Source organism: Colobus angolensis, unplaced genomic scaffold (genome assembly GCF_000951035.1).
Source record: "Colobus angolensis palliatus isolate OR3802 unplaced genomic scaffold, Cang.pa_1.0 Scaffold186, whole genome shotgun sequence".
NCBI classification, from domain to species: domain Eukaryota; kingdom Metazoa; phylum Chordata; class Mammalia; order Primates; family Cercopithecidae; genus Colobus; species Colobus angolensis.
The window spans coordinates 927440-943170 of NW_012114999.1; the positions used below are offsets into that span (position 1 = coordinate 927440).

Consider the following 15731-nt stretch of genomic DNA (forward strand, 5'->3'; position numbering starts at 1 on the left):
AGAATTACAGACTAAAAATTTTTTATCGGCAGCACATATAATTTTTTTATCTGTTCAAATAGGCTCAATCATACTCTGAGGTCACTATCTTTGTCCTCTTTTATCGAAAAATAAAAACTATATAGCAGACTTAGTGCATTAAGTATTCATTTGATTGTCAGCATCCCTGAGATCCCTCCTTCTTCAGGGGGTCTGGTGTACAAACTGTGAGGAGGGGAGATTCTCAATGTGGTGGGGGACTGGGTGTGGTAGGGACTCCCCAGCAATTGAACGCTTCTTTCTTCGTCTCATGCTCTCTTACTGGGGCTGGTGGTCCGGGGACTCTTACTCTTTGGAGGCCATGTGGACCATGAGGTGCACCACCCTGTTGCTGTAGCCAAATTCATTGTCATGCCTGGAAATGAGCTTGATAAAGTGGTCATTGAGGGCAATGCCAGCCCCAGCACTGAAGGTGGAAGAGTGGGTGTCACTGTTAAAGTTGGAGGAGACAATCTGGTGCTCATTGTAGCCCCAGATGCCCTTGAGGGCCCCCTCTGATGTTGCTTTACCACCTTGACATCATCATATTTAGCTGGTTTCTCCAGAAAGCAGGTCAGGTTCATAACTAACATGTTGGTGGTGGGGACATGGAAGGCTACGCCAGTGAGCTTCCTGTTCGACTTGGGGATGGCCTTGCCCACAGCCTTGGCAGCACCAGTAGATATCTACTGGTGCAGGGATGATGTTCTGGGGAGCCCCATAGCCATCACACCACAGTTTCCCAGGGGTCCATCCACAGTCTTCTGGATGGCAGTGATGGCATGGACTGTGATCCTGATTCCTCCCATGATGCCAGAGTTGTTATGGATGACCTTGACCAGGGAGCTAAGCACTTGGTGTACAGGAGACGTTGCTGATGATCTTGAGGTTTTTATACTTCTCATGATTCATGCCCATCACAAACATGGGGGCATCGGCAGAAGGGACAAAGATAATAACCCTTTTGGCTCCACCCTCTAAGTGAGCCCCAGCCTTCTCCATGATAGTGAAGATGCCAGTGGACTCCATAACATAATCAGCACCAGCATCATCCTGTTTGATTTTGGTAGGATCTCACTCCTGGAAGATGGTGATGGGGTTTCCATTGATGACAAGCTTCCTGTTTTCAGCCTTGGTGATGTCATGGAACTTGTCATGGGTGGAATCATACTGGAACATGTAGACCATGTAGTTGAGGTCAATGAAGGGGTCATTGATGGTAACAGTATCTACTTTGCTAGAGTTAAAAGCAGCCCTAATTACCAGGCACCCAATACAGCCAATTCCATTTACTCTGGGCTTCACTTTTACCATGATGTCTCAGGGACATGGCTGGTGCTGCCCAAGAACGGAAGAAGGAGAGGGCAAGGTTCTGTCACTTTTTCTCTTCCTTTTGCTTACTTTACATTTAATTTATGCTGCTGTTTATACTTTCTTAAGGTGGAATTCGAGATCATTAATAAGAAACCTTTTTCCTTTTCTACAATAAGCATTTAAAAGCTAAACATTTCCTTCTAAGCACTGTTTAGCTGCAGCCTGCAAATTTTGATACATTGTATTTTCACTCAAATAAATGTATTTTCTAATTTTCCTTTTGATTTCTTCTTTATCCATGGGTTGTCTAGAAGTATGTTTAATTTATAACTATTTGGGAATTTTCCAGATAATTCTCCATTATTGATTTCTAGTTTAATTCCATTGTGGTCATAGAACATATTTTATATTATTTTAGTTTTGTTTAAATTTATTGAGACTTGTTCGATGGCCCAGAATATGGTCTGTATTAGTGAATGTTCCACGTGTACTTAAAAAGAGTATGTGTTCTGTTGTCCTGTGGTGGAGTGTTGTATAAATAAAAATTGGTTGATAGTGTTGCTCAAGTTTTATGTATCCTTAGCTGAACTTTTGTCTATCTATCCTGTTAATTACTGATGGAGTATTGAAGTCTCCAAGTATCATTATAAATTTGTTTCTCTTCTTAGTTCTGTCAGTTTTTGCTTCATGTATTTTGAAGCGCTATTATTTGGTACATACACATTTGGGATTGTTATTTCTTCATAATGAATTGAATCCTTTTTATTTTGAAATACTGCTTTTTACCCCAGGTCATGTCACTAGTTATGAAGTTTACTTTGGTTAATATCACCACTCAAGCTTTCTTATGATTAGTGTTTATATGGTATTTTTTTTAAATATCCTTTTACTTCTAAACTCTGTCTTTATATTTAAAATGGATTTAACATTAATTTCTTGTAGATAGCAAATAGTTGTGTCTTGCTTTTGTTATCCAGTCTCATAATCTCCTTTTAATTGGAGTAGACATTAATAGTATTTGACTATTTATAATAATGTAGTTATTAATATGTTTGAGTGTAAGTCTACCATTGTACTTTTTTTTTTGGATACCTCTCTGTTGCCCAGGCTGAGTGCAGTGATATGGTCATAGCTTCTGTAACCTTGAACTCCTGGGCTCAAGTGATTCCCTGGCCTCAGCCTCCTGAGTAGTTGGGACTACAGGCACTTGCCATCATACTCAGCTAATTTAAAACATTTTTTGTAGATGTGGGTTCTTGCATTATTGCTCAGGCTGGTCTTGAACTCCTGGCCTCAGGGAATCCTTTTGCCCCAGCCTCCCAAATTGCTGGGATTACAGGTGTGAGCCACCACACTCAGCCCTAAAATGCTTTGTCTGCTAATTCCATCTTGTGTCATTTCTGGGTCTGATAATATTGACTGATTTTTTCCCCCTTTTAATGTTCACAACTTGCTGCTTCTTCACATTACCTAGTACGTTTTTAATCAAATGCCAGACATTATAAATATTATGTTTTTGAATGTTTGAATTTTATTGTTTTTCTTGAAAAAGATTATTGAAGTTTTTTTTAGCAGGCATTTAAGTTATTGTGGATCAACTTCACGTTTATAAAACTTCTTTGTGAATTTTGTTACGGTGCGTCTAGAATAGCCTTTGCTCTAAATGTTGTAAAGCATTTCTACTGAGGCTCCTGGGATCTTTCCTTAGTACCCCAAGTATTCAATTCTGGCCGGAAGGAACTTGAATATCTGTCTAAAGCCATTGTCTGCTGGCTTCTATTCTTTGCCTGGCTTTGTGTAGTTTTACCTTATGCACACTCAAATTATATTCAGACAAAAGCTCAAGGGAGGGAGTATCTACTCTGATTTCTGGAGTTCTTCATGACTCCCTCTTCTATATTACTGCACCCCACAAATTTCAGCTGACTCAGCTTCTTGGGGCTCCTATATCTGTCTCCTCAACTCAGCCACAAGGCTCTGCTCATTTGTCCTTTCTGTGCCTTGACTAGAAACTGCTTCTAGGAAGAAAAGCATTGTGACTGTAGAGCTTACTTCATTTGTTTTTCTTCTCTTGGGGATCAGAGTCCTGTACTGCCTTTCTTCATGGTCATATTTTGTTCAATTTTCTAATTATTAAATGGAAGGTAGGGAAGTCCTGTACTTATGGGTAGAAGCAGAATCCTAATTTTTTCTTAGTTGGCCTTATTTTTTAGAACAGTTCCAGATTTACGGACAAATTAAGAGTACGGTATTCTCATATACCCCCACACCTAGTTCCTCGTTATTAACATCTTACAGTACATTTGTTATAATTGAGTCAATATCAATACATTGTTATTAACTAAAGTATGTAGTATATTCAGATTTCCTTGGTTATTACCTAGTGTCCTTTTCTATTTGAGGAATCAATCCCCAATCTCACATTACACTTAGCTGTCATGTCTCCTTAGGCTCCTCTTGGCTGTAACAGTTTTTCAGACTTTTTTTTTTTGATGACATTCCAGTTTGAGGAGTACTGGTCAGGTATTTTATGGAAATGTCCCTTAAATGGAGTTTATCTTATGTTTTCCTCACAATTACATGGATTATGGGTTTGGGACAGGAAGACCACAAAGATAAAGGGCCGTTTTCATTACATCATATTAAAGGTACATGTGATCAACGTGACATCACTGTTTATGTTAACCTTGATAGTGACCTTGTTTTCATCTGGTTTCTCCACTGTAAGTTACTCCTCTCGTCACCTCCCATTTCCAGACTGTGCTCTCTGGAAGGAAGTCACTGTGTGTATCCCATATTTAAGTGATAGGAAGTAATGTTCTATCTCTTGAAGTGGGGGTATTATCCTCATAAATTATTTGGAATTCTTCTGCACAAGAAACTTATCTCTTCTTCTCCACATATTAATTTATTCAGTCACTTACATATATCAGTGTAGACTCATAGATACTTATTTTGTACTTTGGCTTATAATTTGACTTATTTTTTAATTTGGCTTCTTTTTTTTTTTTTTTTTGCTCAATTTGTTACAACTCTAGCTGTGGGAGCTCTTTCAGGTAGCTCTTATGTCCCTTTTTCTCCCTCAGTGTGTGTGTGTCTGTGTGTGTGTGTGTTGAGCATTTTCTTACTTTCTGGCACTAAAAGATATATCTGGTATAACAGACAAACGATACACCTATCTACGTAGGGCACTTACCGTGAATAGAGCTTGCAGGACTGGAAGTTGCTTTGGGCGAGTCATTGAGTGAGTGGTGGGTGAATGTGAAGGTTCAGTTCATTACTGTACACTACTGTAGACTTTATAAATACTAATGATACACATGAAATTTATTTTAAAAAACTATCTTCAATAATTAAACTTGACATTGTAATTTTTCATTTTATAAACTTTAGTTTTTTGAAACTTTTTACTCTTTTGTAATCACACTTAGCTTAATCACAAACATGTATAGCTGTGCAAATTTTTTTCTTTTTTTCTTTTTTCTTTTTTTCTTTGAGACAGGGTCTTGCTCTATCATCCAGGCTGGAGTACAGTGGCGTGATCATGGGTCACTGCAGCCTTGACCTCTCTAGCTCCAGTGATCCTCCCACCTCAGCCTCTTGAGTAACTGGGACCACAGGGGCATGCCACCACACCCATCTAATTTTTGTATTTTTTGTAGAGACAAGTTCTTCCTGTGTTGGCCAGGCTGGTTTCACATGCCTGGGCTCAAATAATCCTCCTGCCTCAACCTCCCAAAGTGCTAGGATTGCAGGTGTGAGCCACCACATCTGGCTTTTTTACTTTGTATCCTTATTCTATAAGCTCTTCTTTTCTTTTCTTTTTTGAGATGGAGTCTCGCTCCATTGCCCAGGCTGGAGTGCAATGGCACTATCTTGGCTCGTTGCAACCTCCACCTCCTGGGTTCAAGCAATTCGCCTGCCTCAGCCTCCCGAGTAGCTGGGATTGCAGGCATGCACCATGACGCCTAGCTAATTTTTTTGTATTTTAGTGGAGGTGGGGTTTCACCATCTCTAGCTCGAACTCCTGATCTCAAGTGATCCACTCGCTTCAGCCTCCCAAAGCGCTAGGATTATAGGCGTGAGCCACTGCGCCTGGCCTATTAGCTTTTTTCTGTTTAAAAAATATTTTTAAGTTTTTAAACTTTTGTTAAAAATTGAGACAGAAGCAAACACATTAGCCTAGGCCTACACAGAGTCAGGATCATCAGTATCAATCCCTTCTGCCTCCACATCATGTCCCACTGGAAGGTCTTCAGGGGCAGTGTTATCTCCTGACATGCCTTCTTCTGGAATACCTCGTGAAAGACCTGCCTGAGGTTATTTAACAGTTAACTTTTTTTTTTATATGTAAGTAGGAGTACTCTAAAGTAACAATATAAAATGTAGTACAATAAAATAATAAGCCAGTAATGTAGTTGTTTATTATCAAGTATGTACTGTACATAATTGTATATGCTAGACTTTTACACAGCAGGCAGCACAGTAGGTTTATTTATACCAGCACCTCCACAAACATGTGAGTAATGCTTTGCACTTGGCCTTCTGTCAGCTATGATATCCCTAGGTGGCAGGAATTTTTCAGCTTCATTGTAATCTTATGGGACCATCTTCATATGTGTGTGGTCTCTTGTTGACCCAAACATTGTTGTGTAGCACATGACTAAATTTTGAAATCACTTTGTCAGTATTGACAAAATAGCTTTCTGAGATTTTGATTGAAATTGCCTAAAATTTTTTTTTTTTTTTTTTTTTTGAGACAAGAGTCTCGCTCTGTTGTCTAGGCTGGAGTGCAGTGGCACGATCTCAGCTCACTCCTATCTGCACCTCCCCGGTTCAAGTGATTCTTACACCTCAGCCTCCCAAGTAGCTGGGATTACAGACATGCACCACCAGGCATGGCTGACGTTTGTATTTTTAGTGAGACAGGATTTTGCCACGTTGGCCAGGCTGGTCTCGAACTCCTGGCCTCATGTGATCTGCCTGCCTCAGCCTCCCCCAGAGTGCTGGGATTACAGGTATGAGCCACTGCACCTGGCCAAAATTGCCTACATTTTTAAAATCCTAAATTGGTGTTGAATTTTGTCAAATGCTTTCCTGCATCGATTTTGCTGATCACGTGAATTTTCTCCATTCTTTTTTAATGTGCTAAATTATATTGCTTAACTTTGGAATGAAAAAGTAATCGTACATTCCTGAAATAATTTCAGTTTGGTTGTGATGTTTTATTCTATTTCGTGCTGAATTCAGTTTACTAATATTTTGTTTAGGAATTTGCATCTATGTTCATGACACAGATTGGCCTGTAATTTTCCTTTTTTGTAATGTCCTTGTCAGGTTTAGGCCTCAAAGTTGTGTTGACTTTATAAAATGAACTGTGAAGTATTTCCTCTTTTTTATGCTTTAGTTTGAGTAATGTTGATTTTTTTATATCTTCCTTAAATATTTATTAGAATTCACCAGGGAAGTTATCTTGGCCTGTTATTTTCTTTCTTAAGTAAATTTTGTTTTCATTCTTTTTTATAGTGAAGTATATTGAGTTAGAATGCATACACAAACAAATGCACACAACTTAAAGTCCAGTTCAATGAATTTTGACTAATGTATAAACCTGTTTTACTTCCACTATAAGCAAAATACAGTGAATTTTCATCAACTAAAAAGTTCCCTTGTGCCCATTTACCTTCAGTACCTATCCCTACCCCAGCCACAAGCAACAAATGATTTTCAGATGCTTATTTGCCATCTGTATACCTCTTTGGTTAGTTTTCTGTTTATATCTTTTGCCCATTATTTTTTATTTTTTTGAGACAGAGTCTTGCTGTGTTACCCAGGCTGGTCTTGAGCTCCTGGGCTTAAGGGATCCTCCCGCCTCAGCCTCCCAAGTAGTTGGGACTACACACACACAATACTACTCTTGGTTTGCCTACTTTTAAATCAGGTTGTTTGTTTTCTTCTTATTGTGTTCTCTATACTGTAGGATATTCTTCCTTTCCTAGAATTTCATGTAAATGGACTCAGACATACTGTTGTGTCTGGCCTCTTTTGTTCAGTGTAACGTTTTTGAGCTTCATCCTTGCATATTATATGTATCAGTGATTCATTCCATTTTTATTGCTGCATAATATTGGATTGTATAGCTATACCACAATATGTTTATTTATTCTCCTGTTGATGGAATATTGGTTGTTTCCAGTATTTAGCTATTATTATTATTTATTTATTTATTTTGAGACGGAGTCTTGCTCTGTCGCCAGGCTGGAGTGCAGTGGTGCAATCTCGGCTCACTGCAGCCTCCACCTCCCAGGTTCAATCGATTCTCCTGCCTCACCCTCCTGAGTAGCTGGGACTACAGGCTTGTACCACCATGCCCAGCTAATTTTTGTATTTTTAGTAGAGATGGGATTTCACCATGTTGGCCAGGATGGTCTTGATCTCTTGACCTCATGATCTGCCTGCCTTGGCCTCCTAAAGTGCTGGGATTACAGGCATGAGTCACCACGCCTGGCCTTTTTTTTTCTTTTTAGATAGAGTCTCACTCTGTAGCCCAGGCTGGAGTGCAGTGGCACTATCTCAGCTCACTACAAACCTGTGCCCCTCAGGTTCAAGAGATTCTTGTGCCTCAGCCTCCTGAGTAGCTGGGGTTACAGGCGTGTGCCACCATGTCCGGCTAATTTTTGTATTTGTAGTAGACACTGGATTTTGCCATGTTGGCCAGGCTGGTCTTGAACTCCTGACCTCAAGCGATCTACCTGCCTTGGCCTCCCAAAATGTTGGGATTACAAGCGTGAGCCACCACACCCGGCCAGGGATGTCATTTTTTATAACTAGCCATAAACTTTAGCTTTGAAGTAAAACTATATCTAGCAAGTGATTTTTACCTGATATTTTTTGTTGTTCTTGCCCATATTTTAGTTGGGTTGTGTTATTATAGTTCTCTATGTATTCTAGATTTAAGTTTTTGTATATGGTGTGAGGCAAGTGTCAAGTTTAATTTTTTTTCTACAAACATCCAGTTGTTCCAGTACCTTTTGATGATAAGACTGTCTTTTACCCCACTGAATTATCTTAATACCTTCATGAAAAGCAATTGGCCATATATATGTGGATCTATTTTTGGACTCTCAATTCTGTTCCAGTGATTTATATGTCCACCCTTACGTCAATACCATGTTATTTTGAGTATTGCTACTTTATAGTAAGTGACAGCATGTTGCCTGAAATCATGTCTTCCACCTTTATTCTTCTGTTGATGTTTGCTTTGGCAATTAGGGGTCCCTTGCATTTTCATATACGTTTTAGAATCAGCTTATCTATTGCTACTAAAAATGCTTGATTGGGATTGTGTTAAATCTAGAAACTAATTTAGGAAGAATGGACATATTAACAGTTTCAAGTTTCAGACCCATGAGCATATTTTAACTCTCCATTAGGTCTTTTAAAATTTATCACAGCAGTGTTTTATGGTTTTTAGTGTAGAGATCTTAACACGTTTTTGTTACATTTGTTGCTATGTATTTGACCTTTTTTGATACTAGTGTAAATGGAAATTTTTTCTTTTATGTTCTAGTTATTCATTATTACACTAAATCATCTTTGGGTGACTACTAAACATTCTGTTGAAAATTTGTAGAAATAATTTGACACTCAAGGTGATATTTTAATGCAGACAGGATTTCCTTTTGCTTTTGTCTGGCTCGCAGACTAGATGCTGATCACTTTGTTCCAGTCAGGGACCGAGATAATTCAGAACTGGCTTTCAAGTCTAATATGGGCTTGTCTATTTCCTGTTCACTCTTCTGTTTAGAATGTGGCCCTTCGGGATCCAACTGAAATCCTGGGTTATCTACTAAAACCCCTCCTCTTTGATGGGCCCCAAGTTCCAATTTGTGTGAAGATTGCCAGAAGCTATACTCAGCTTATCAGCCTTCCAGCTGTTGTTTTTGCTTTCAGATTTGGCAATTGCCTGAGTGGAAAAAGTTACCTCAAATACTTGGGTCGCTTCTTTTGTCTTCTCTCTCAAAACTTGTGTAACTTTTGTAATCACTGTGGCAGTATTCTGATGCCTTCAAAGCATGCTTTCCTTTTTTTGCTTCTTTTCTTAAATATATATATTTTGTACATCTTTCCTAAGCTGCTTTCAGCAGGAGGGTTGATCTGAGATAACCTGAGAAGCCATTCCAGAAGTGTCTTTCTCTTCTCCCTGTCCTCCACCCTTCACTGGAATATAATATTGTTTTCTGTATCTCATTTAATGCTATACTCCCAGCACTTAGAATAGTGTGGAGCACAGAGTAGAGTATCTGTTGGATTAAAGATGAGGCTAGCCAAGAGTTTGAGGCTGCAGTGGGCTATGATTGTGCTACTGCACTCCAGTCTGGGTGAAAGAGCAAGAGACCCTGTCTCTAGTAAAAGAAAAAGAAAGAATGAGGGTGAGTGCAGTGATTTAACACCTGTAATCTCAGCACTTTGAGAGGCTGGGACAGGAGGGTCACTGGAGCCCAGGTGTTTGAGACCAACTAGAGCAACATAGTAAGACTCTCTCTATATATATTTTTTAAATTTCTTTTTAAAGAACGAATTCATCAGCATTTTATTTGAGAAGATAGAATGGTAATTCAAAAGAAAATATCGTTTTTGTCATTTTTTCAAAACTAGATATATCCTTTCTTGAACATAATTATGGTGAGTTTTGAGCTAGAACTCAGAACCTTTAGGATTGTAAGCTCTTTTTTTTATAATTTAAAAATATTTTAAATTTAGAGTTGTCCCTATTTTTTATTTTTATTTTCTTTCTTTCCTAAGATATTGTAGAATCTATTTTTTATTTTAAAAATGTTTAATTGACAAATAGTAATTATAGTCTCTTATTGATATTTCCTTAAAATTTAAAGTAACATCTTTGGTCTTTTTTTTATAATTTAAAAATATTTTAAATTTAGAGTTGTCCCTATTTTTTATTTTTATTTTCTTTCTTTCCTAAGACATTGTAGAATCTATTTTTTATTTTAAAAATGTTTAATTGACAAATAGTAATTATAGTCTCTTATTGATATTTCCTTAAAATTTAAAGTAACATCTTTGGTCTTTGTTTCTCCATTTGTAAATGATTTATTCCTCTTAGTCATGGACATAGTTTCCATTGTTGTTAATTAAAGAAACTTTGAGAGGCATTGAGGGAGGTTGGAGGGAGAGTAGGGTGGACAGAGGAGCAGAGGAGAGAAGAGGGAAGCTCATTGAAAGCCACGTGGAGAGGGAGTGAAGAGCAGAAGAAAGAATAGAGGGGACCTGAGACACCCACAGAGGGACAGAGAACCATGGCGTCTGGTGACACTGCTGCCAGAGAGGAGGAGCATAGCCTTTAGAATGTGAGCTCTTCCTCCAGAAGCACAACATTGAGGCACCGCTCAAAGGTTCTATTATGCAGTTGTGCACTGCTCAACCCCAGGGACCAGTGGTATTCCTCAGGGAACACTTTGAGAGGTTGGAGGAGGAGGAGACAAAACAAATTCACAATATGCAGGAAGCAGGCACTTGTACAGAATTAAGGAGAATGAAATCTCTCCTCCTCCATCCAACCCAGTGGTTAAAGATCAGAGGTGACAAGGTACCGTCAGCACTGAATTCTTCATGGAGGAAGATGCCACATCATATGTTAGAAAGATTATACCGAAAGATTATAAGATTATACCAAAAGCCATTATAAGGCAATGTCTTTAGCCAAAGCCATTGAAAAGAATGTGCTGATTTCACATCTTGATGATAATGAGAGAAGTGATATTTTTGATGCCATGTTTCCAGTCTCCTTTATCACTGGAGAGGCAGTGATTCTGCAAGGTGATGAAGGGGATAACTTCTGTGTGATTGATCAAGGACAGAGGGATGTCTGTGTCAATAATGAATGAGCAACCAGTGTTGAGGAAGGAGGGAGCTTTGGAGAATTTGTTTTGATTTATGGAACACCTGGAGTAGCCACTGTCAAAGCAAAGACAAATGTGAAATGGTAGTGTATCAACCGAGACAGCTATGGAAGAATCTGTATGGGAAGCACACTGAGAAAGTGGAAGATGTATGAGGAATTCCTTAGTAAAGTGTCTATTTTAGAGTCTCTGGATCAGAGGGAGCATCTTATGGTAGCCGATACATGGGAACCAGTCAAGTTTGAAGACTGGCAGAAGATTGTGGTGCTGGGAGAGCCAGGGGATGAGGGATGAGTTCCTTATTATTCTAGAGGGGCCAGCTGCTATGCTGCAACGTTGGTCAGAAAATGAAGAGTTTGTTGAAGTGGGACGATTGGAGCCTTCTGATTATTTTGGTGAACTTGCATTACTAATGAATCATCCTCCTGCTGCCACAGTGGTTGTACATGGCCCCTTGAAGTACATTAAACTGGACCAGCCTAGATTTGAATGTGCTCTTGGCTCATGCTCAGACCTCCTCAAACGAAACATCTAGTAGTACAACAGTTTTGTATCACTGTCTGAAATCTGCCTCCTGGGCCTCCCTTTTTTCCTCTCCCCAATCCATACTTCACTCATGCAGACCACTTTATTTTCGCTATTTGCAGTGCCACATGGACACTAGCATCACAGCTTCTTGTCTGTTTATATATTACAAGTTGCTCTTATTGTACCGTTTTTAATTTGGAGCAGTAATTAAATACTCGTACACAATTAAATAGAGTTTTGTGGAGTCTTTGCTGTTACTGCTTCACTTTGGGCAATGTTATTATTCAACCTCTGAGCAGTGAGTGCCATGCTTTTGGGTGGGGGCAGATCCCAGCATCAGTTGAATTACCATAGAGTAATGATGGAACAGTATAAGATTTTTGTTTTTTTTAAATGACATAACTTTCCAGTTTTAAGCATATTTAGACTGTGGACATATATGCTGTATTTCTTTGTGGAATAAATGATTTATCATTAAACTTTAAGGATTAGGAAAAATGGATACAGAAAAATCTTAATATAGTAGAAATACATCTGCCTGTAATTAAACTAGTTTAAGGGTGGAAAAATGCCCATTTTTCCACTCTTAAATTATCAGTGGGTATGATCAGTTTAGTTTCTTTTTTTAACCAGAATTTTTGTTTGCCAAGCTAATTCGCCTGGTTTTGTTTATATCTTGTTATTAATGTTTTCCCTCCAATTCTGAAATATTTTTAGACGTGTCTATCTATACCTGCCTTTTAAGTTTGGAACCAAATCATAGACTGCAAATATTGGGTTATGATTTAACTACGTCTGCCTCTGCTTACAAATTCTGATTAGACCTTTATCCAGCTAGTGCCAAGTATTGATCAGATGCTGAATTGAGGATCAGAATTTGAGATCTACACTCCTGGTTGTTAATTTAGAGCTTTTGATTAATGTACATCCTTCAGTTGACTCTAGTATAATCTCCTATTCTTATCAAGCTGATTCCAGGAGATTGAATTTGCTACAACTAGATTCATTTGGAACAAAAGTCATAACAGAAATAGAGGTGATATTGCTAAAGGGAGAGGTGTCAAGCTGACAAAGCTCAGTGTCTAGAATTTTTCCCCACTAAATTCAGTGGGATATGAGATTTTGGAAGTTTTTTTACTTTTTTTTTTTGAAACAGAGTCTTGCTCTGTCACCCAGGCTGCAGTGCAGTGGCGTGATCTCTGCTCGCTGCAACCTCGGCCTCCTGGGTTCAAGTGATTCTCCTGAGTAGCGGGGACTACAGGCACAGCCACCACGCCCAGCTAATTTTTGTATTTTTAATAGAGATGGGCTTTTACCATGTTGGCCAGGCTAATCATGAACTGCTGACTTCAAGTGATCCGCCCGCCATGGCCTCCCAAAGTGTTGGGATTACAGGTGTGAGCCACCGTGCCCGACCAAAGCTTTTTACTTTAGCATTTGTTCCTTCCTTTTGATTTCAACTAGAATTTCTGGTGGGTTGGGGGTAGGGTATGGTGTGTCTGTGTTTTTCAAATTGGTATAAAAGGCCATTCTGCTACAAGTCCTACTTTCCTATCTAGCATTTATTTCTCTAGCAGACTTTTTAAAAAGTGAACTTATGCTTTGAATCTGAACTGTATTTCAGTATTTTCTAGCCTTACGAGTTACATTATTCCAATGATACCCAACAGTTTATTTTTATTTTTTGTTTTTATTATTATTTTTTGAGACAGAGTTTTGCTTTTGTTGCCCAGGCGGGAGTGCAGTGGCGTGATCTCAGCTCACTGCAACCTCCACCCGCTGGGTTCAAGCAATTCTCCTCCCTCGGCCTCCCTTCTAGCTAGGATTATAGGCACCCGCCACCACACCTGGCTAATTTGTTGTTGTTGTTGTTTGTTTTTTTGAGACGCAGTCTGGCTCTGTTGCCCAGGCTGGAGTGCAGTGGCGCGATCTTGGCTCACTGCAAGCTCTGCCTCCCAGGTTCATGCCATTCTCCTGCCTCAGTCTCCCGAGCAACTGGGACTACAGGCGCCTGCCACCACACCTGGCTAATTTTTTGTATTTTTTGTAGAGACGGGGTTTCACCCTGTTAGCCAGGATGGTCTTGATCTCCTGACCTCATGATCTGCCTGCCTTGGCCTCCCAAAGTGCTGGGATTACAGGTGTGAGCCACTGCGCCTGGCCATTTTTTTTTTTTTTTTTAAAGTAGAGACATGGTTTCCCATCATTTTGGCCAGGCTGGTCTTGAACTCCTGACCTTGGGTGATCCACCCGCCTCAGCCTCCCAAAGTGCTGGGATTACAGGTATGAGCCACTGTGCCTGGCCTATTATTTTCTAAATAGAATTTCATAGTTCTTAATGTAGGCACTTATTTCCATTGTGATTTACATATAATGTAATATAGGGATATATTTGGGAGTGACAACAAGCATTTTTCCGTCTGTGTGCAACTGGCTCTGATTATTGATCACCTCTCCTACCCTTTCCCAGGTCATTTAAATTGGTCATGGTAGGTTTTTTTTTGTTGTTGTTGTTGTTTTCATTGATTTGAAAAAGTTTTAGATTATTTCTAAGTATGAAGTATAAATCTGGGAAAGAGATTTGTTTTATACTTTAGTATGAGATAGAAGGCCACCTTGTTAAAAATTTTTAAATTTCCAAAATAATCCATATTAAATGAGATTTGCTGATCAGTACTTTGTCTTTAGCTACCTTTTTATATTTAAATAATTAAATATAAAAATTATGTTTTTATAAACTTAAAAAATTAAAGAGCCTTCAAAGAAAAAAGATAGCGAGGGCATTGGAATTAATGTTTTAAACAATCAAAATGCTTAGTTATAAATCCCAGCACTTCAGGAATAGGGGGATTGCTCAAGTTCTAGAGTTTGAGACTAGCCTGGACAACATAGTGAGACCCTGTCTCTACAAAAAATTTAAAAATCAAGTTGAGTGTGATACTGTATGCCTCTAGTGTTAGCTTCTTGGGGGGCTGAAGTGGGAGGATCATACTTGAGCCTAGGAGTTCAGGGCAGTAGTAAGCTATGATCACGCCACTGCACTCCAGCCAGGGTGACAGAGGAAGACCCTGTCTCTTAAAACAAAAAACAAAACCCTTAGGTATAAATATAAACTTATAAGTTTTATTATGTAGTAATCCTGCCCGTGAATACAAACAAAACAAATAGATTATTGTGTTTTAATACATAAAGATGAAAATTTTCATAAAAAATTACATTTTGAGTAATATGTAAATGTTTACCTGTGTTTCTCCCCCCTCTTCCCTTTAGGGCCATTTTGAGTGCCAGATCTAGTTATTTTGCTGCAATGCTGAGTGGCTGTTGGGCTGAAAGCTCCCAAGAGTACATTACTCTTCAAGGGTAAGCATATTTTTACAGGGCCATTTGACTGCAAATGATTGCAAATTGTATTTCATACAAAGCACTTTTTATGAATCTGATTTCCCTGGATGTTCAGTGAAATATTTCTCAGGTAGAATTCAACAAAGTACATTTTCTGAAACAGGAAGTAATAGAGAGCATTTATTAATAGAGGTATTGTGTTAATCTGATTATGCTTCTATGACAGAATATCCAAACTGGGTGATTTAAACAACAGGTATTTATTTTCTCATGGTTCTGGAAACTGAAAGTTCAAGATAAACGTGCCAGCAGTTTCGGTGTCTGATGAGGGCTCTGCCTCTGGGTTGCACTCTGCCGCCTTCTTGCTGTACACTCATGTGGCCTTTCCTTGGTGCATGCACTTGGAGAGAGAGTCTTATGGTACTTCTTATGAGGAAACGAAGCCTATCAGATCAAGGACCCATGTGACCTCATTTAACTTTAATTACTCTCTTAGAGGCCCCATCTCTAATGTTTTTTATTTATTTATTTATTTTTTATTATTATACTTTAAGTTCTAGGGTACATGTGCATAACGTGCAGGTTTGTTACATATGTATACTTGTGCCA

General features: G+C 38.8%; 1 protein-coding gene and 2 pseudogenes across 1 annotated transcript in view; 2 read left to right on the top strand and 1 right to left on the bottom strand.

Moving 5' to 3' along the window:
- Positions 1–15731, top strand: part of BTBD8 (BTB (POZ) domain containing 8) — a 77446-nt gene that overhangs the window by 39444 nt on the left and 22271 nt on the right. The window contains exon 5 of the mRNA XM_011939970.1: positions 15051–15140. Coding sequence (XP_011795360.1) covers positions 15051–15140 — 90 coding nt within the window. The remainder of the gene's footprint in view (positions 1–15050; positions 15141–15731) is intronic.
- Positions 325–1332, bottom strand: LOC105510284 (annotated as a pseudogene).
- Positions 10650–11916, top strand: LOC105510328 (annotated as a pseudogene).